Source organism: Paracoccidioides brasiliensis (genome assembly GCF_000150735.1).
Source record: "Paracoccidioides brasiliensis Pb18 unplaced genomic scaffold supercont2.1, whole genome shotgun sequence".
NCBI classification, from domain to species: Eukaryota; Fungi; Ascomycota; class Eurotiomycetes; order Onygenales; family Ajellomycetaceae; genus Paracoccidioides; species Paracoccidioides brasiliensis.
Genome location: NW_011371358.1, coordinates 664328 through 684429, shown reverse-complemented (window position 1 = coordinate 684429; position 20102 = coordinate 664328). Strand labels below are relative to the sequence as shown.

Here is a 20102-nt window from a genome sequence, read left to right as displayed (position 1 = left end):
CCGCTGTATATAATACACAGATGATTTAAAATAGGAAACAAGAAGGAAACACCATCACAGTATTCCTTCCACTGATTATTAACGCCGAACGAATCGTAAAATACCCCGAAATCAACATCAATCCCCAGCCAAGCTAGCATAATGAACATCCCCACTCCCTGGCGGCGGAGCGATGACATATGTCGGTTTCTTCTCTGTGTCCTGTAAAGCACTTCCAATATTTCCACCCTGCGTAGTTTCGTTCGCGGTCCTTTCCCACCCAGAACTTCTTCTTGGTACCATCAACCGTCCCTGTCGTGCGTTCTGCATCCTCTCCTCCCGGTCCATACTATCCAGTGGCCGAGGTTTACCCCACTGCACGCGAAGTGGGCAGCCCTGAATCACCGCCTTACCTTGGCAATGAGCTGCAGCTTTCTCCGCCGCCTCTCGAGACGCGTAGTTAACAAAGGCACAGTGGGATCGATGTGAGCAGATGAGCGAGCGCAGCGTGCCGAATTCAGTAAAGAAGCTCCGTATTGCATGTTCGGGAAGATCGTCCTCGACGCCGGTGATGAAGAGGGATGTGATGTTGGTATCTTCGGGGGGAAGAATGTCTTGCGGCCCAGGCGGCAGCTGCGCAACGCTGGGGAAGCCTCGTCCGCCACGACCACCGCCACCACCAACACCACGTCCACCCCGCATGCCAGCCCTTCCTCGGCCAGGAGGTCCGCCACGCCGAATATCGCCGGTGCGAATGGGACCCGGTGTAGAACCTCCAGAGCCCGGTCCTGGTCCGTATCCTATTTGCCTTTGCCCCGATCCTTCCTGCTGGTCACCGCTCTCGCCGCTTGGCTGTATTCGCCGTTGCCGCTTATAGTAGGGTACGCTATTAGCCAGCCTCCTGAGTAGCTCTCTAGCCTTCTCGTCCGTCTTCGCATATTCCTCCACCGCCCCTCTGCCCTCCTCAATCTCCTTCTCGTGTTCCTGGGCGTAGTATTCTCTATTTATCGAGCTCTGTGGTCCTGGTGCCACCATCTTCAAGGCCGCGTCTCTAACCACGATGGGCAGGCCAAAGGAGAGATCCAGCATGCAGCACTGGCAGCAGTTCTTGAGTCGTGCGCATGTCAGACAGATATTTGTGCGTTTTGTGCGTGCGGTTCGGTCGGGTTTCCATTGGAACATGGTCATAGGGCGCGTGCATATTTTGCATTCGGCGGCGTAGTCCTCTTTGAGCATTTGGACGTAGGGGTTGTCGGGGAGACATGATTCACAAACAGAGGGGAAATCTGTTGTCTCCCAGCCCGAGCGGTTGATATCTTGTTTTATCTGAGGAGGAGGGCCCATGGTGACAGGTGAAGAGGTGTAAGTGTTGCTACCTATAATAACTGTTTGTCGAAGTTTGGTTTTTAAGATAGTTTTGGATGAAATCCAATCTTGATAGATCAGAAATCAGCCTTACCCCATTTGGATTCATCGAACTTTGGCATTATCACATGAATTCGGAGAAATGACTTACTAAGCACAGGAACTTGGAACAATTTTATCCGGGATCGAACGGTTGTTGGACAGCGGAGCATCTCTTATGATTGGCCAAGAGACGTCTGCACAGGCCGTATGCAGGCTAGCGTAGTATCCACTTCCTACAGGCTGCCTCGTTTTCAGAGCTCCCTATTGGCTACGGGTTGCGCTCTTCCTAACAACTGCTAACTAAGGCTTGGCTAAGCTAACAATCACTAGTCCTTTGTCGCTTGTTCCTGGATCAACGGCGAGTTTTCTCCAGATTTATTTTCAAATGTTTTAAACATCTTCTTCACTCCACGGCAACAACCCAACATTCGCTCTGGAGTTGTACCTTTTTGATATCCTCAACTGTTTTGGGAACCTTCGAATTGAAGAAAGCCCAATTGACTCTGAAATCCACCTCGTAATCTTCCCTCTTTTCTCTACTCAGCACCTCCTTTTCTCGCCACAATCCCTCCCCACTCTCTCTACAACAGATATAACCGGCAACATGGCGCCAGGAGTACTCGAGCCTGAGGACCACAAACGTGATGCTGCTTTCAGTAAGGCCCTCCATGGCACTTCTGCCAGAAGCCGTGGTGGTCTGGCAGCTCTGACAGCCAAGGATCGCAACGCGCAAAAGGCCGCTGTGGATGAGTATTTCAAGCATTGGGACCAGAAGTCCTCTGCGGATGAAACTGAAGAAGTCAGAGAGGTTAGTGCAGCGTCTGGATGAGGAGTGTTCTAGCAATGGATAGTTCTAATACCATTGTTCCTTAGGCACGACGAGCGGAATATGCTACTCTTACCCGACAGTGAGTGTCTCTCCCATTTGGTCCCATTAGGGTTAGCCCCTTATGTAAGCTCCGATTATTAACAGACAGCCTTGGTTTGCCCATTCGTAGTTATTACAATCTTGCTACCGATTTCTATGAGCATGGCTGGGGATCATCCTTCCATTTCTGCCGTTTCGCGTACGGCGAGCCTTTCCGCCAATCCATCGCTCGGCATGAACATTACCTTGCCCATTGGGTAGGTCTGAAGGAAAATCAACTTGTTCTTGACGTAGGTTGCGGTGTTGGTGGCCCTGCCAGAGAAATTGTTAAGTTTGCGGGTGTCAATGTCATTGGCTTGAACAACAACGACTACCAGATCGATCGTGCCGTACACTACGCTACCAAGGAGGGTCTGTCGAACAAACTGCGTTTCGTCAAGGGAGATTTTATGCAGATGTCCTTCGAACCGGAAACTTTCGATGCAGTTTATGCTATTGAAGCCACCGTCCACGCCCCGTCCCTTGAAGGCATATACAGTGAAATTTATCGGGTCTTGAAGCCTGGTGGTACTTTTGGTGTATATGAGTGGGTTATGACTGACAAATACGACAATGACAACCCAGAGCACCGTGAAATCCGCCTTGGAATTGAACAGGGTAATGGCATCTCCAACATGGTCAAGGCTGATGTTGCGCTTGCGGCCATTAAAACTGCCGGTTTTGAACTTATACATGCCGAAGATCTCGCAGATCGAGGTGATGAGATCCCTTGGTATTACCCCTTGGCCGGATCGTGGAAGCATATGAGCTCTATGGGTGACTTCCTGACCATTCTCCGTTTGACATGGTGGGGGCGTGCGATTGTTCATCACTTGGTTGGTGGCCTCGAGAAAATTGGAATTATGCCTCATGGCGCCCAGAAGACTGCATACAGTTTGGCATATGCTGCTGACTGCTTGGTAAAGGGTGGTGAGATGAAGTTATTCACCCCCATGTTCATGATGGTGGGACGGAAGCCCGAGTAAAGTATGCGACATGTTTTTCGAGAAAAAAGACGATAGCGTCAGAATGTGGTGTAATTGTGGTATAGAATGATGTTTTGACTGCTCTTGCGTTTTCTTTTCTCTTTTGTTCGTTGACTTCCCTTGCTAGATTTTTGTGCTTCCCCCTTTAATTTTTGCATCTCCTTCCCCTCACCCCACTTCTATCCCGCTTCCACGGAGATTGTGCACATTCATTCCAACCTTCATATTCCATAGCTTCAGCCATAACTCCCACGCCTACCCTATTCCGATGGGCGGCTTCAAATCTGTCCTTGGATGGAGATCAGCAATCTTATTCTGTACAATTGTATTATTCTCTCGTCATGTACTTTATTGTTTTTCTTTCCTATTGCTTCATCTTCAGGTTTTCCGGGTTTTTTTTTTCTTTCAATTTTTTTTTTTCAATACATAGATCCCTCTGGAGGATGCTAACATATATATATTTAATGGTCCGCTATTTCCACTCCAATCCAAATACCTTGTGCGTATGTCTTTTTATTATTGGAATGTCTCAATTGCTCTGCAACATTGCCTCCGTTGGTATGATTTCTCTCATGCAGCTGGACTTGGCATGAATTAGAATTACTGGATCTTACAACATTGAGGATACCTGTCCCAAACTTCAACGCCTTTTGTCGCGGGACTTGCGCATCACACAATACTGAACGGTATGCTAAATTGACCCGGTAGATAAATTCGGCGTTGATAGCTATTGGAAAGAGGGGGCCCGTCCATCACACACTTCGTGAGGCTGAGTGCCGGTTTGGCTTCAATACCCCAAGGAGAAACCAATTGCCAACATGACATAACAAAAAGCGTGTTTGGTTCGGGGGGTGGAGGCAGCTTGAAACTCACAAAATATAATTGACCCTTTTCCGAGTGGTCCTCGCAGCGCGATCGCTACTGCACATCACACCGGATACTTAGCGAAACCATTTGAATTGGTTGTTAATATCTGCTCACAGTAGGTCAGCCAACAGCCCCTGATTACCAGATTGCAGTACTCGATATAAGCCCTTGTGGTTCGGAATACATTCGAGTTTGGAAACACGAGCAGAGGAGAGGCAATACGCTGTCTCAAAAATATACATGAAGTATGTCCAATTCAGATTCAGTATTAGTGGACCCTTCGCTATGTTTTAATCCACCAACGGACTTATCCAATCCAACCAGGTCTATAACCTCACTCCAACCTGACGAGCCCTGAAGAGCCCATCTTTTTTTGCTATCGGATGTCAAAGTTCTGTCCTTTGATTCTGTTTTTCAATTTGTAATCAAGAGCCTCCCCATCCATCATTCCATGCACGTAGCATTCGCCAATCAGATCATACCGAGAGGGCGTCGTGTCGTCTAAATCTGTTGTGTGGTTGTGCGCGCAGCACAGGCAATTTCGCTGCCGGCACTCGCACCGACAACGCCTGCTCGCATCCCTATCTCGAAGCAAGACAGGAACGTTGCATCCATATAGAATGCATACTTTATCCCCCTTTTTAGCCCCCATGGGGAGAAGACACAATGCTTCGTGCGCTGGAATGCGTGCTAACACCGCAAGTCTTCGTGACCATACAGTGCATTGCACTCGCTCGAGGTACTGCTGCACAAACTTCGGGCACCCATATGCAACCGATTCTTTCATGTCGAGGTCCCCTCCCGACGTTCGAAGACTGAACGCGTCCTGGCACGCCTTCCTCCAGTGTCGTGGTGGCCTGCGGCTTTCGAAGTCCCGATTTCCAACCAACGTCCTCCAGAAGGCCTCTGGGGGAGGTAGGGATGTATTTTCCCAACCCGCAATTTTGTTCCAGTCGGATGGAATAATTCCCGCCCGAGCTGCTGATGCCTTTTGCCGTACCGTATCAAGCACGAAGCCTTTGACATTTAGGATTTCCTCCACTTCAGAATCAAACGACCAACAAGCGGGGATATCATGGGCAGCCTTGTAGAGATTTGGGCTGGGCCAGGGTTTACCTACCAACGAATCGGCATTAACCCGACGATAAACTCCTTGTCTTTCGGTGGCAAAGGCTTTATCTGATACGGGGCGCATCCATGAAGGAAGCTTGGTGCCAGAGGGTGCCCATGGTCGGCACATCATGTCTAGCGAGTTTGACTGAGTAAATATGAATCTTAAAACATCTTTACATACTTGAAGAACACTTTTTTTGTAATCAACCGGGATACTGTTTTTCTTCGCCCTCTCGCGGAGTGTTTTTGCAGCTTTTATCGCCAAGAAACCCTGTCTTCCTATTGAGTCTCTTCTCACACTTAGATTAGAGTCAACAGATCCCTGGGTTGGTGAAATTTCTAGAATAGACGTGCGAAATGGGTGACCGTTGGTCACAATAGGATTTAGAGGTTCGCGCTGATCGGTAGGTGAATTTGCCATCCTCACTAAACGATCTCCCGTCGTTTCGTTCGCGCGTGAATTGACATAACTTATAGAAATTTGGGGGATATCGAGATTTTCAGTGCCATTTACGCGCTTGTGGGGTGTTTCATTGCTTGTGGTATCAGAAAGGGCTCTTTTTCGACCCTCTGTGACGTGGGCAAGCGCACGAAGTTGTGTATCTAGAGAATCAGCTCCACTAGTGGGTGATGTCGGAAAGTCGCTGGATACAGATAGCCTTCTTGGCCATTCATTGGTGGTGTCATCCGAAGTTGGGAATGTGCCCTTGAAACCCGGGCGTGCATCGCGGGCTAGCCACAAAATCGCATAGAGCACATCTCGGGCGTCTGAGGCCTCGAATGCGGATAGGGAGGACATGAGTTCCTCTAGAGAAAGGAGGCGTTCTAGGATCTGTCCCTTCTCTGATTTCCTGAACATGTTATCCGATGCATCTATCAGCCGGGCAGCTGCTGATTCACTAACATCTCCAAGGTAGTCCGGATGATCACTATAATCCTTGGATTTTCTCAAGAGCCTCCGCACGTTCTCCTTACTATGAACAAGGAGGGAAACTGCATCAGCGAACTCTTCCCAGTCCACGTTCGATCCACCGCAAAATACAGTGGCTTTCTTTGCCAATGCTATCTCTTGGATTATCCACCGTCGACTGAACCATGGTCGTCGAATCAAGGCACACAGCGCTACCCACTCCTCGGATAACGATTGGTCTTCCACCAATTTGTCAAAATTGTCAGGTTTCAGACGACATCGGATAAATTCCATTGCTCTGGCACTTCCGTCGGCTTCTTCACCCAGCCAGACGCAGACACTCTCCGCGGTATCAAAGATCCGGAACATCATGCTGACTTGGGTGCTTTTCTCCTCCTGATTGTCCTGATCCACGCAGAGAGCATCCACCCACAAATATCGATGTGAGCGAGGAAGTCTGAAACGCAGTAATGCAGCTTTAAGGTTTGGTCGAATTTCCATTGCATGAGATTCATCAGCTTCCAGAATTTTGATATGACAGTTTTCACCTTTTGGGCCCCAAGTATATGACAGGGCTTCATATGGCTCTGGATTTGGCGCACTGACCACTTCACCGAAGAGATCGCTCTCCGGCATGTCGTCGCTAGGAAGAGTGCGCTTCAGCAGATTGCATTCAAGTTCGGCATTGCCTTCGCCTCGGTGGAGTCGTACAAGCCGAAATTCCCCTCGTTTTAGAGGGCACTGCCCGTGATAGTTGTACGCTGCCATATTATTTGGGAAAGAAAAGCTCGATCGTTGGCCGTAATTCTATGCTCACATTGGCTGGACACAAGTGCCCCAAGGACCCCCTCTTGGATGGTGTTGAAATAGGCACTTTCAAGACACTCTTCATAGCACTATAGCTCTGACAAAAGCCGCCCTGCCGATAACATACAAGGATTTCAAACACCATTTTATCTCAAGGCGGAGAGGGGATATTTATGATAACGTCAGGATGCGCAAGGCTGGAATTGATGTTTCTGCATCCCACCAGGCTGTGATGAGGACACCATGCAGTGCACTAGCACTGATAGAATAGGCATGGTTTGACGTTCGCTGTCTGTAGCCCATGGTTTCCCCAACCAATCATAGTGTTGTTTTCCTCATATATTTCATCTCAGGCGGGGCGAGGTTCACAGAAGCTTGGTGAGGCGCTGAAGGCTTTCTAGTCACTAGTGAGTCTGAGCGCGCAGCAACTCATCAGCCTACCAAGCAGATTGTGCAGCCACGGCACGATTAGGTGTATTCAGGTCCTCTTCATTGACATCAAGCAGTTAAAAGAGCCTCAAACCCCAGAAGCAAACGCCTGCCATGGAGGTGGTATCAAATATGTTGTCTTTCATCACCGACATTTTGAATATGTATATCCCACATCAGGTACGTGTCAACAAAGTGCTTATTCCTAGTGTAGGTCTAATATTAGAAGGCTGAATTGCACCCGCGCTCCTGGAACTTCATTCCTGTGAGGGGGGTTTCATTGAATGCCGCTGGCCTTGTAGCCATCGCAGAGGTTTCGGTTCTCGCTAAACGCACGGCACTCACAGGTGCATCAGCTCTCCTTGACACACTCGTGCTTTGTCCTGGCATTCATCGGCAACAATCTGCACCCGAACTCAACAATGGCGAGCACCCAGCAACTGCCGCGCTGACATCGGGATATGTATTCCGCGTGGAAAATCCAGCTACCGTGCTATTCCTACAGAAGATGAGTGTTACCGGTCACCTTACATACCTCAAGGTAGCTCCAGTTTCAAAATCAAATACTGGTCTCCAGTCAAAATTGAATTTCCTCTTCCCTCTGACTGCGACATTTGCATCTTCAAACATACCCTACTTCCTTGCCGCCATTGCATCGCAAGCCGTTTTAGTAATCCTAATTATCGCACACGACTGGTGGGGTGTCTCTGCTCTCCTGGCACTGATGTTCGCTCGCCTCTGCAATGTGATGGTCATCCGCCGACGGAATACCCTCGGCTGGAAAGGTGCTCCCGAACCTGGAGTTCAGGGCGACCTTCTTATTCTCCTAAGCCAGGATCGATGGGTCAGACTTCAAGGTGCGGTGGATGACCTAAAAGCCGTGACATCTGGCCAGTGGCTGCGGGACTGCACGTTCGCAGAAGATTCAATCACAGCATTCGCGACGCTGCTCGTTTATACTGACGTTGCTCTCGTCAGCAATGTGAGCAAACCAGGACAGATTCTTATTCTCGCACTTTTTGTCATCTCGACCGCGCTATTAGCCTCGTCCAATGCAATGACGTCAGAACTCTACATGCATGGCAGAAAAATATCGGCGACGGGAAAATCGAAGAAGTATGCTAGGAGGTTAGATATGGCCAATGACCTTATCCAAGAGACACGGCGTGAAGATTGGGCGCTGCGATTGGGAATGATTGTTCGCCAGTTCCAGGACGCATCGACAAACACGACAGACTGCTCTGTTTGCTTATGAAGATGCTAGTCGTGTTTGATGAACGGCTTTTAAAGGTGGTTTGATGCGTTTTACTGCAGATAGTGCTTGATGGTATTATTAGTTGGAAGCTCTGGATTCACAGCTAGTTTCACGCAGTCCCCGGGTTTCAATAATCACTTTGAGCACTATACCGATAATTCTGTCCGCCGCGTCGGATAATAGCTCGTTGGATAATAGCTCGAGGGTTACCATTTACCTTTCTAAGCGCAGCAAGCCTACCTTATCTTACTCAGACCTCATGGCTAGCGAAAGTAGGGGAGGCTTTCATGGCTCCAAAATCCATTCCTGTTGTATGAAGCAGCCATTCCTCTGTGAACGAATCGTTGGACGTGCCTAGCTATGTACACCATTTTACACCTAATTGTCGGAAATTCTGCTGATTGTCTACCATGTGAGATACACTCAGAATATCATATTGATTTGTAAATTAAAGCTCTGCGCCTGACTATTTCTATCCAAAAATCTGGTCTATATCGACTTAGACGTCGAATCCATTCAATATCACTAACTGGAGCTTGGAAGTGCCAATCAAATCCTCTTACCTCGAGCGTTGGATTTATCCTTAACTTGCATTAGAGAAGGGAAATTATAGAAAAGAAAAGAAGAAGGAAGAAAGAAAAAGGCTCCATGTGGGAGCCGATTATAGAAGAGAGAACAATGAAGAAACCTGAAGAAGCAAGTATGTAAATATGTTTGAAGTGTCAAACAGTTATGGAGCCGAAATCACTTTGTAACAAGCGGGTACATGCCCACGCCTGTGTCTTGCGATATCCTCGTAACCACGCAGTTGCAATAATATGCACGAAAATAGTAGTTAACAGGGGGAACTTGGTGATAGTTAAGTAACTAAGCTGGCGTTGAATAAGCGCCGCTCAACCAGAGCGTGCCGTATTGCACGCTTAAGGGGGGATGGTCGAATGTTTAGCGACGTTGATTCATCCTGCAGCCTAGGACTGGATATGACCAGGTATGGCTGTCGTGCAACCATGTGGTGGCTCATATGGCGAAAGAGAATATATCAACATGTCTGACGATGGGCGGCGGTGAGGCTCAAGGAGTGAAGTCAAACCGAAGCTACCCAAAATGGACATCACCTCTCGAGACCTCGGGATTCCTACGAAGAAATGCTGATGACGCTCCAAATGATGGATGCTGCATCTCATCGTTGCAGCTCCTTGCACGTCACTTCCACGTTATATCGCTCTTTATCGTTTCTTCCGATAATTACCTGCACACTGAGCGGCAAAAAACCAGCTCCCCACCCCCCTCCAGCAACCGACAATGTCAGGTCGCTTTCAGGTATCTCGACTGCAGACAACTAAAATCACATATCAGGGGATATGCGGAATCCCAATTCCAGACCTCTATGGGGGATATGATTACAATTTTAGATTCCAGGAAGAGAGCCCCAGTTCGATATGCAACCGTACGCTGGAAACGCCCGTTGACCACGATGCAGAAGGTCAATTATTTCAATCAATAGTCATCCGTCACAATAAGGAGATTTTTGCCGCCCGTCCATGGGTCTGCCAAATATGTGGAGAGCCTGCAAAGGAATTATACCATTCCGGCCTTCCCTTTCTGAGTCCCCGGGTAGGAACATCTCCTGCCTTTCGTCCGTTATTTTGGGATTCAGTCGTGCCAATTTGTCGATCTGCCGGAGAGTGCGATTGGCGAGCAGAGCAGGCTGCCAAAGATTATGTTAATGACATACTGCATCCCGTATTTCCAATCCCTTCAGCAACGAGCTGCGAGTGCTGCGGGCGTGTAAGCAATACAACGCGGTGCAGCGGTTGTAGGAGAATTTGGTAGGTTTAAAGTTGTTGGTTCTTTATGTTCTCATCTCTTATCAATCTCAAAGAATTCCTGTGGTAGAAGGACCCTTCCACAACGTTAATTGGTGTGGTATGTTCCACAATCAAGGTATTGCTCCACCATATGCCGGTCCTTTGACTGGCCCAAGCACAAGTGGCAATGCCGCCAGGCACAGAAAGAACGCGTTCGAAAGGAAAAGAATCGTACATGTGGACCAAAATTCCGTGTTTGCAATACGTGAATATCGATGTTTCGGGGAATAATGAGAGTTAACTACACACGAAAACAGTTAATGACCAAAAAAAGAACCAGAGAAAGTGGGTTTCCGCATGAAAATGGGGGGAGAGTGCAGAAATAGCTAAAACGTGTTTATCAGGTGGATCCGCCCATTGGTGTTTTATGAATACTCCCCTTACGTTAAGCAGGCGTTGCCTCGAACATGCTTCATTCAGATGGTCTGCGACAGGGAACCACTATTTATGATAGCAAAACATGTACACACACATATATATTATCAAATTAGGTCGGTCTAAACGGACTTGCCGTGCAGGAATTTTGAACGATTAAGCAATTTTCTACTTACTAGGATGAGAGGCTCTTTTAATTCGTTTATATGATAAAATTCTTCCCGAATTCGGTTAGGTTAGCATTAGGATTTGACCCTATAAGAAGGATCAAATCTGACTCTAGCTTCAAGGGAGTATATTGCTGAATGAATAGCATAGAGGATATATGGAAAGAAAAAGAGATTTATCTTTGAGAGAAAAGATTTTAGAAGAGACATCTGAAACAATGCTAATCACAGTGTTAACAATCACTTCTCTTGATACTAACTTTCATCAATACAACTATCGAGTAACTACTCACTGTTCTACAATTCTTAACCACCTGCCTCCCCCCTCAACGCCTTTCCCCGCTATATTCATCAAGGACACGATCAAGCATCTTCGGCACTTGTATGATATCCCGAAGTGTTGTGGCTTCAGTACCCACAAGCATAGATGTGTCGATACCGGAAACGTTCGCCAATCGCGATTTGAATATTGCCCTTCCCGTGCTGCCCTAACCCACCCCTGTCAACCCCGATGGAATGTTCAGTACATCATGTTTTGAGGGACCGTGCATCGCCCACCTCAGACCCGAGATCTCAAGCACCAATTGCAAGGCCCCGGTAGGTGGGATGGCAAGGAAGGGAAGTTGACCCGATATTATATTCAGCATCGTAGATATCTATTTAATTTAACGGGCAAAAAAAAGAGTTAAAATCATCAGCCCAGATATGGCCCACTCCTGGATCTGCATCCCCTTAAATTGCTTGGCGTCTAAATATTATTTACAAACCCCAAGGCTAGTTAGTGACAGGACCAACAGGAAAAAGACAGGCGAGATATGGATGCTTTTTGTATACGTACACCTTGGAAGGACTCTTGTTAACCAAATATTATCAACTCATGGCATTCAGGAAGCATATTTACGACCTTCCTTTGAAGTGAGGCCCGACATATCGGAGTTTGTCGAAGGAGTGATCATATAGGGTATGATATGCTGAGCAATAAAACACGAAATCGGGGTGTCTCTCGAAAATGTGACCGATTGCAGTGTATGTACGACATACCTCAATCATCATTCACATACGCTTCATAAACCTTGGCGTAAAACTTCTTGCCCACGTCCCTGTGGCTCCTCACCTTTGTTCTCAGCTGCGATTCACCCCACGTATCATACTTCCCTCCCAAAAACGGCGAATCAATCCTCATTCCTTCTTCAGACTCGCCACCAATCGCCACAGTCCTCTGAAATTCATCCCTCAACGTCCCTACGGCCTCTTTAGTTAAACAGCGCCTAACCCCCTGGGAAAATGGTACACTGAATCGTTCACCAGACCCAGGATCCATGAGCACACGATGCATGGTGGCTTTGCAGACGTCATTAGTCACGACCTCGAATGCCTGGCCGATATTAACCACAAATGTGCCAGGAACACAAGGAACGTCAATCCAGTTTCCGGCTTTGTTGAGAACCTGTAAACCTTTTACGGAGGGTGGGGAAGCTTGAAGGAGAAACGTCCACCGACCCGAGGAGTCTTTGTGGGGGCCAACACCTTGCGTTCCTTCGAGGTTATCGGCTGGGTTGGAGGGAGTGGTGCCGGGGTAATGAACGAGCTTCAGGCGGTGTTGGTCCGAGAGGAAAGGGATAAATGTTGATGGAGGGAGGGAAAGGGCTTCCGCTACAAGGCGGAGAAAGCGCTCGCCGAGCGATGTGAGTTCCGTGATGTAGGATTGAACAATTGGTTTGAGGTCCGGGAGTTGGGATGGCCACTACATAGAGTGATAGTTAACATTTTTATACAATTCCATGCGAGCCTTCTCAGAAGTATATGCAATGAGATAGGCAACGTGAAAGGAAATTAAGATGTGAGTGAAAGTTTACCTGGTTTGGGCCTCTCAATTTTTCGTATAGGTGTCTTCCAGGTGCATATGTTGTATTCAATTCAGTTGCAAACTCAACCTGCTCTCTTCTATCTGCTTTCCCCCCAGTTGTCTCTGCGCCAACGCTGCTATATCCTAGAAAATGGGGAGAATTATGCAGCGCGATTTCCTCCTTCGCCCAGTCAGGTAAGCTGAAAAAGTGTGGCAGCACATCAACAAGGTTGGCAATGGTCTCATTTGGAACACCGTGGTTGGACACGTATAGAAACCCAACAGAAACAAGTGCATGATGTAGCTGCTCGAGAAGTTCTGGTTTTGTAGCGGGAGACTCCGTTAGAGACAGGTCAATGGTTGGAATTTCGGAAAATGCATAAGCGGGTGACATGGTTATTTGAGGGAATGCCTCTTGTGCCGCAGTGATAGGCAATTAGGGACGTCAAATGCTCAATGCTTCTACCACTATGAGCCCTAGCGATGGCTATAAGAATCCTATCTGAAAGGGAGGTATGATCCCTCCAAGGACAATATCAAGTTCAAGGAGGATGTAAAAGAATCCAGCAACTGTAACTGTTGCTAGCTTTCTCAAATCCCAAAGCTGATGGTAGTTTTAAAGCCGTTTCCAGTGAGCTCCGGGAGTCAATTTGAATTCGGAGTGTTTGAGGCTGGCCTGCACAGATGCTGAGAAGAAAGACCTCCTGTCAATTAACTACCTATTGCACTTTTAGCATAGTAACCCATTCTTCGGCTGAGTTGGCCTCCAAATACCCGAATTGACTTGCGTCTTGGGCCGTCCAGGTAGCCAGCGTTGTGCGATGTGAGGAGTGGGGAGTGGGGAGTGGGGAAAGGGGATGAGGATGGGGAATGGTGGCCAGGACAAATTATTGCCTAGCCTCATAATACAGAGGCTTCAGCTAACTACGATATTTAGTTATTGCTGATGGTTAACTAGTAAGTAATTTGAACACTCAGAAACAAATGAGGGAACAGAAGAAGCCCTTGTAATGTGACTTACCACTAAACAAGCCATATCACTAAATGAGCTGCTCTCAGCAAAACTGCCTCAACTTGCTAGAATCTAATTAATTCCACAACAATGAAATAAATATTAATTAGATTATTAAATAGTAATGAGAGTATTCTCTAGTTCCATACAAAATAAGTGATTTAATAAAATAGATGTATGCTTGATCAAAGAACACAGCCATGATGAAAGACTCAGCTGAAGTAAAAAGATTAATCAAAGAAGTGTCAATTTCTAAATTAATAGTAGAAGCAGCAGTAAGCTACTTTGAGAAATTGAGATTGACCTCATTTTCTAGACTGAAAGATCAGATAGAGTTTAATGAATTAGAATCTGCTATAGATGTCTGCTTCTGTTATTGCTTTGAAGTAGCTATAGTTGAACTAATTGATTTTTATTTTACAGCATGAGTATGAGTCTATTCTTACTTCCCAGCTTCAAGTTGAGTCTTTTTAGCCTCTCTATCAAACTGCTGAGCTTCATGCTACTCTGTCTTTCTAGTCTTCTCTTTTTCATAGACTTTATGAGCTGCTGTCTAAGCTGCTTGTCATTCAATTTATTTTTACTATCTCTTCAGCTTCATGTGCTTTTTAAAGATTATATTGAAGTTATTTTTAAGTTTGTTGAGTAATTTTCTTCTCTTTTTCATGATCTTCTTTCTGAATTCTCTCATGAGTTTGTTGAATCTTGAATAATGAGAAGAATTGAGTCTGATCAGACTACTGCTTCAAATTCAATAAATCTAAGAACTTTTCATGCTGTCATCACTTCTTTTTATTGCATAAAACTTTAATTAAAGTTTTATTCTCATGTGCAAGTATCTTCTTTTTAAAGATAAGTTTTTTATTAGCATGTATAATCTTTTCTATGTCTTTAAAGAGCAAACTCTGCTAAATTTAAATTCTCTCAATATCATGTCAAAAAACATATATAATTGTAAATATAGTAATCTCAATTGAATCTGAATTGATTAAAGATATAAATTATTTTATAAATTAGTGAAGAACATATTCAGAAGTAAAAGAATAAATATCAATGACAGCAAATACAGATTAAATATTTTTAAATATTAAAAACCAATCTCACATAGAATTAAAGACTGATAAAAAACTTCTTTTTATTATTTAAATGAATTCAAATTCACTGTAAAGAAGATTATCAGCATTGTAAGAATATGCTTCTGCTAGAGAATTAAAAATATCAATATTCAAAAATTACAATTAATAAGTTGAATATGAAGACAGTACTGCAAAAAAAATTTAATTTTAATTTATAAAATCAATAAATTTTATATTGATATGAGAAGAGTATTTATTTAAAATAAGAAAATATCTTCTCTGATCTGCTTTACTCTTAATATACTAATATACTTATTAAAAATCTGCTTTAATCAGTTAAGCTTATAGTCATCATTATTTCAATCTTTCTCGGAAACTGCAAAATAAGTTATATTATTCTCATTCAGATTCTCTAATTATATATTTAATATATTGTAAGACTCTTCTTGATAAATAAAAATAAGTGAAAGAGCTGTTTTATCTGCATATATTATTATAAGTAAAGAGATGAATTCACAGCTGTCATTTTGAACTGCAGTAATTTACTTTGTTTTCAGAGCTTCAACTGAAATAATCTGCTTAGTAGTCTGATTAATATCAATTAAAAAGTTTTTTTTATTAAAATTGTAAATATTTGATGATTCAATATTGTATTTTTTGATCTTTTCATTCAACTATATAGTCATACAGCAAAATAGTTAGCAAGAGTTTATAGAGATCTTAGTGCAAAAAAACAAACAAAAGATTAAAATACTAGCTGAAAATAATTCTCAAAATGAGTAAAATTATCTGCTACTTTACATTTTTAATTAATGTCATAGATATGAATTCTTTGAATTTGAGTCTTATAGTGCTCAGTAAAGTATCTTATTTAATGAATTTAAATAAATTCTTTAATGATTTTTGCAATGAGATTTTGAATGATTTGAGATGTAGAAGCAAAGTCATGAGCTGCAAGCTTCTTTATATGAAGCAAAAGTGTTTGTTCTTGCTAATTTAAAAGCTTTTTTTTATGTTAAGAGATTGCTTCATTCTGTGTGAGTTACAAGTTATTATAATACTAATACAGTATTTTCTTATTAATTGAGTGCTTTCTAGCAGTTGCAGTGTAATTTTTGATCTTTTGAGCTCTTAAATTCTTAATTGCAAGTTGAATAGCTTCTTCATTTGACATTTTGAAGCAGTGAAAGTTGAAGAATTAAATTGCAGCACATAATAAAAACACAGCTCATTTAGTGGTACAGCTTATTTAGTGGTAAGTCACATTAATTCTTAACCTAAATTTAGAGCTGGACTAAAAGAAGATGTTATTTCTAGAAGGGTTAGTCACATGAATCAACACAAAATTCACCATTTAATGAACTCCCTCAATTTAACATTCTGTATAATCACATATTTTCAAAAGTGATAATCACAATGCATCAATCACCTCTCAGTCCACTTACTGCACTTAGCTTGACTGGCTCAACCAGCACTCATGAACACATCTGCAAGAGTGATACTAGTAATTCACTCCTGAACCCATTGATGTCTACCAATCCTGACGACGGCATTGCACCTAGCTGGATAGACAGGAGCCCAGTCAACTGGGTGCAGTGGGATACTCTCCATCAGGATTTCAATATGAGTATGGAAATGGAATTTGACTGAGGATGAAGTGTTTTACCAGTAGAGTGACATCACAGAACATTTCCAATGTTGAAACTGTGGCTGGCTTATGTTAGGATAGATTTTTTTTCTTCTTTTCTTTTGTGATCTTGAAAGAGGTCTTGCAAATACGAAGGTAACCAGGAATGCTTGAGCTTAATCATATCAAGACAAGCGAAATGGAAAGTACGGAAATTATCCCTTCACGCTGTCACTTCATGTTCGTCTTCTGAATAGTAAATTTTCTAGGACACAGTCATGTAAGTAGCCTAAACCCAAACATGTTTGAGGAGTATTGTCCGATAAAAAGACAAGGAATGCAAGCAACCCTTCTGGGAGTGCCCATGTGAACAAAACTCCCCATTTGTTCACGGCTCAGCCTCGAGTTTACGTGAGTTTCGCATGTTACAGTAGCCAGTGAGGGTCATCCAGTACAATGGATCCTATCTAGAGATCAAACAAACGAAAGGCTATCTTTTTGGTCCAGCTTGTGAGCAGACTTCCGTAACAGCACCCAGGCCGAATATTCTTTGGCAAATCATCTAAAACATGGATAACGAAAAAAAGAATGTAGTTAGCTTGTGAACAGATTTACCTTTCATTTGCATGAAATGTCAAATGAAAAGAGGGACGATGAAAGGGAACGGGTGGTAGGTAACAGAAATGTCAAACTCAACTGAATAAAAGCCAGTAATAGTTCTCGAATCATCCCCAAAAATCATTGCCCGTTTGTCAGGGACAGGCTTATCTCTTGGAAAGGACATTGACCTGCCGCGATTCGTATGAACCTAGATTGTGACAAGTGAGCATATGGAGACCAACTATTCAAATGACGTAAACTACGTACAAGAAACCAAAGCTCTGTTCCATTGGCCCTCCCCTTAATATCGCCAAACTCAACTCTGACAATCCGCTCGCCGCCTGCGCTGTCGATCATGAAAGTTGTCTTCTTTTCTGTGACCTTAGTCTCTGGGGATATCAATGGACTTATTGTGGCATTGTAGGTGCCACAATGCCCCATGGAATGAGTGATGGCTCCATCCGCCGGGCCGTCACACTGTATCTCAATCCCCGTCAGTGTGGCGTGGACGTCCCAGACAGATCTTGTCAAGGTTAACACCCCTTGAACCTCCAAAGTGTAACAATGCAATGTGCCTTTCTGTATGCAATTTTTAGAGACTTGGCCCGGAAATGAATTCTCATGTAAATTCAGATTGCTCTGGGGTATATCTGGAAGCCAGGGGAATACATCTCGAAGTGCAGCACGTGGTTCGGGACCACTTGGGATTTCGAGTGATATTAGTTTGAAACCCTTGGAGACGTCAGTAAATGCTGAATAGTTTTGAAACATGTCAGGCCATACATCAAATCCTCCTCGCAGCGCCCGAATTTCCGGTATGGGAGACAAGGCGGACAAACTTCCCATGCTCAGGGACCTCCACCTCGCATTCTTTATGTATCTTCTAACAATAGCCGCACTTTACCAACTAACCATGCCACGCGCACTCACTACCTTCCATTAGTGAGTGCGCCTCACCATAAAGGAAATATCATCATAATTGAAATATTCTAGGATCACCAATATTCAAAAATTAATTAATGGTCAACACCATGCCTATCTATAATATAAAGATTATCTATATACTCATTAGAGCATGTAGAATAATGGTTGGTTGGCATTAGATTTGAGGACTTTGATCCCAACTGACTATAGGGCTCTATTCCTCTCTTTTATCAATTCCTTTTCCTTATAATGCTTGATCTTGTGATTGGCATTCTTGATATTGAGGACACCCTCTATTTGCATCTGCCTGTAGCTGTTTTTGACAGTTCAGTGTCTATTTATCATATAATGAGCAGATAACTCATTTTCTCAATATGTATTCAATTCTACCTATGTTAGACTCTTATTAAAGATATTATTTAATTGCTGAGTTAGATCAGATGTCAGAGTGTTTTTCATCTTTTGTATAACCTTATCTACTGCTTTAATTTTGATAATATAATTTTATAACTATATCTAGAATTTTCAACTGAGAAGATGCAAAAAAGAATTAGATCTCAGAAGATGAAATAAAACTGAAGCATTTTTTACTGTCTCTGTTATAGAGAAGCAGCTCCAGACTATCATCTATATTATGATATTTTAGATATTGAAGAATTACTTTTCATTTAACTGATAGATTCTACAGTCAGTAAATTCAGCTCTGATAATAGTAAATTTGAAGATTTGATGAAGACTCTCTAAATTAGCAAGGAACTACCTCCTACTATATTGCTTATATCCATATTGAGTAGCCTTATTAACTGCTTTTATATGATAATATTTATATTGCTGAAAAGGTATACCATCAAGAAATTGCAGTAAATGACTCATATGAGATGAAAATTTAAATATAATGATGTTATAAAAGTCATAGTATTAAAGAAACTTTTCAATAAGATGTGATTTATGATTGTTAAATAGTAATAATCAATGACTACTAATCTGATATTTTTTAGTAACAGTATTAAAAAGTTTTATTTATTTGAATTCAATTTCATCATTAGTAAAGCTGGTATTAGATATAATGATAATATAATCATTAGACAGATTAAAAAATATATATCAATCTTCTAAATAAATTTTTAATTTTATTATAATCAATGACTTCAACACTATATCATCTGCATTGATGTATTCTACCACTGTTATTAACTTGTAAGAATATAATAACTGTATGACAGAATTAACATCTCAATAGATAGTTATTATCTATTGTTTATATATATTATTTTTCTTTTTAAAATCTAATTTCATCAAAATTATAAATATTACTAGTATAAAACTTATACTAATTGAAGATAGATTTATAGCAGTTAAATCAATTAATAATAAAGCTTATATTTTTATTTAATATTTATTTTGAATTTGTAAGTTTTTATTTGATTCTCTTAAAATTTGATAGATGTTTAATAAATTAATATACCTACATCTTGCCTATAGTAGAAAAAGAAGTATCAGAATTAATATAGTAATATCTTAATATTTAATTTCTAGTAATTTTGATATATTCAACTATAGAAAAGTAAAGTTTTTATTCAATTAATGAATTCACTTCTTGATCACTTCCTTCTAATTATTACTTAGTATTTAATTAATTGAAGCTTTTATATTTTTTGATCTCTTTTCTTTAATATATTTATATAGAATTTGATATAAAATTTTAAATTCTTATATTATATCTATAATTTTTAATTTTAAATTTAATTTTATAATATTTAATATTATCTGAATTTGATCTTTTTGAATATTTAATATTATTAAATATGATAGTGATAATTATTAAATTTTAAAAAGTAGTGATAAATATATATATAAAAAATTTCAATTATAATGATATTTTCTTTATGATAGAGTGCATTTATTAATGAGAGGTAGTAAATGCATATGATATAGTTATTCTTTAAC

At 42.4% G+C, this 20102-nt stretch overlaps 8 protein-coding genes across 8 annotated transcripts; 4 read left to right on the top strand and 4 right to left on the bottom strand.

The window, feature by feature from the left end:
• Window positions 1-117: 117 nt before the first annotated feature.
• On the bottom strand, window positions 118-1323 carry PADG_00205 (pre-mRNA-splicing factor slt11; the record flags this gene model as incomplete). Its single annotated transcript, XM_010757948.1, has 1 exon — window positions 118-1323. The coding sequence occupies one exon, from the start codon at window positions 1321-1323 to the stop codon at window positions 118-120; it is 1206 nt and encodes a 401-aa protein (XP_010756250.1).
• A 667-nt stretch (window positions 1324-1990) lies between these two features.
• PADG_00204 (sterol 24-C-methyltransferase) lies at window positions 1991-3279 on the top strand (the record flags this gene model as incomplete). The annotated part of the gene is made up of 3 exons (XM_010757947.1): window positions 1991-2194; window positions 2260-2294; window positions 2385-3279. 3 exons carry the CDS (start codon window positions 1991-1993, stop codon window positions 3277-3279), a joined length of 1134 nt encoding a protein of 377 aa, XP_010756249.1.
• Window positions 3280-4522: 1243 nt separating this feature from the next.
• PADG_00203 (uncharacterized protein) lies at window positions 4523-6937 on the bottom strand (the record flags this gene model as incomplete). Its single annotated transcript, XM_010757946.1, has 1 exon — window positions 4523-6937. One exon carries the CDS (start codon window positions 6935-6937, stop codon window positions 4523-4525), a length of 2415 nt encoding a protein of 804 aa, XP_010756248.1.
• A 582-nt stretch (window positions 6938-7519) lies between these two features.
• Window positions 7520-8660, top strand: PADG_00202 (uncharacterized protein; the record flags this gene model as incomplete). Its single annotated transcript, XM_010757945.1, has 2 exons — window positions 7520-7585; window positions 7635-8660. 2 exons carry the CDS (start codon window positions 7520-7522, stop codon window positions 8658-8660), a joined length of 1092 nt encoding a protein of 363 aa, XP_010756247.1.
• Window positions 8661-9681: 1021 nt separating this feature from the next.
• PADG_11064 (uncharacterized protein) lies at window positions 9682-10452 on the top strand (the record flags this gene model as incomplete). The annotated part of the gene is made up of 2 exons (XM_010758365.1): window positions 9682-10107; window positions 10279-10452. The coding sequence occupies 2 exons, from the start codon at window positions 9682-9684 to the stop codon at window positions 10450-10452; spliced, it is 600 nt and encodes a 199-aa protein (XP_010756667.1).
• Window positions 10453-12112: 1660 nt separating this feature from the next.
• PADG_00200 (uncharacterized protein) lies at window positions 12113-13310 on the bottom strand (the record flags this gene model as incomplete). Its single annotated transcript, XM_010757944.1, has 2 exons — window positions 12113-12814; window positions 12927-13310. The coding sequence occupies 2 exons, from the start codon at window positions 13308-13310 to the stop codon at window positions 12113-12115; spliced, it is 1086 nt and encodes a 361-aa protein (XP_010756246.1).
• Window positions 13311-16420: 3110 nt separating this feature from the next.
• Window positions 16421-16654, top strand: PADG_11063 (uncharacterized protein; the record flags this gene model as incomplete). The annotated part of the gene is made up of 1 exon (XM_010758364.1): window positions 16421-16654. The coding sequence occupies one exon, from the start codon at window positions 16421-16423 to the stop codon at window positions 16652-16654; it is 234 nt and encodes a 77-aa protein (XP_010756666.1).
• Window positions 16655-17265: 611 nt separating this feature from the next.
• On the bottom strand, window positions 17266-18077 carry PADG_00199 (uncharacterized protein; the record flags this gene model as incomplete). Its single annotated transcript, XM_010757431.1, has 2 exons — window positions 17266-17439; window positions 17499-18077. 2 exons carry the CDS (start codon window positions 18075-18077, stop codon window positions 17266-17268), a joined length of 753 nt encoding a protein of 250 aa, XP_010755733.1.
• Between the last annotated feature and the right edge of the window lie 2025 nt (window positions 18078-20102).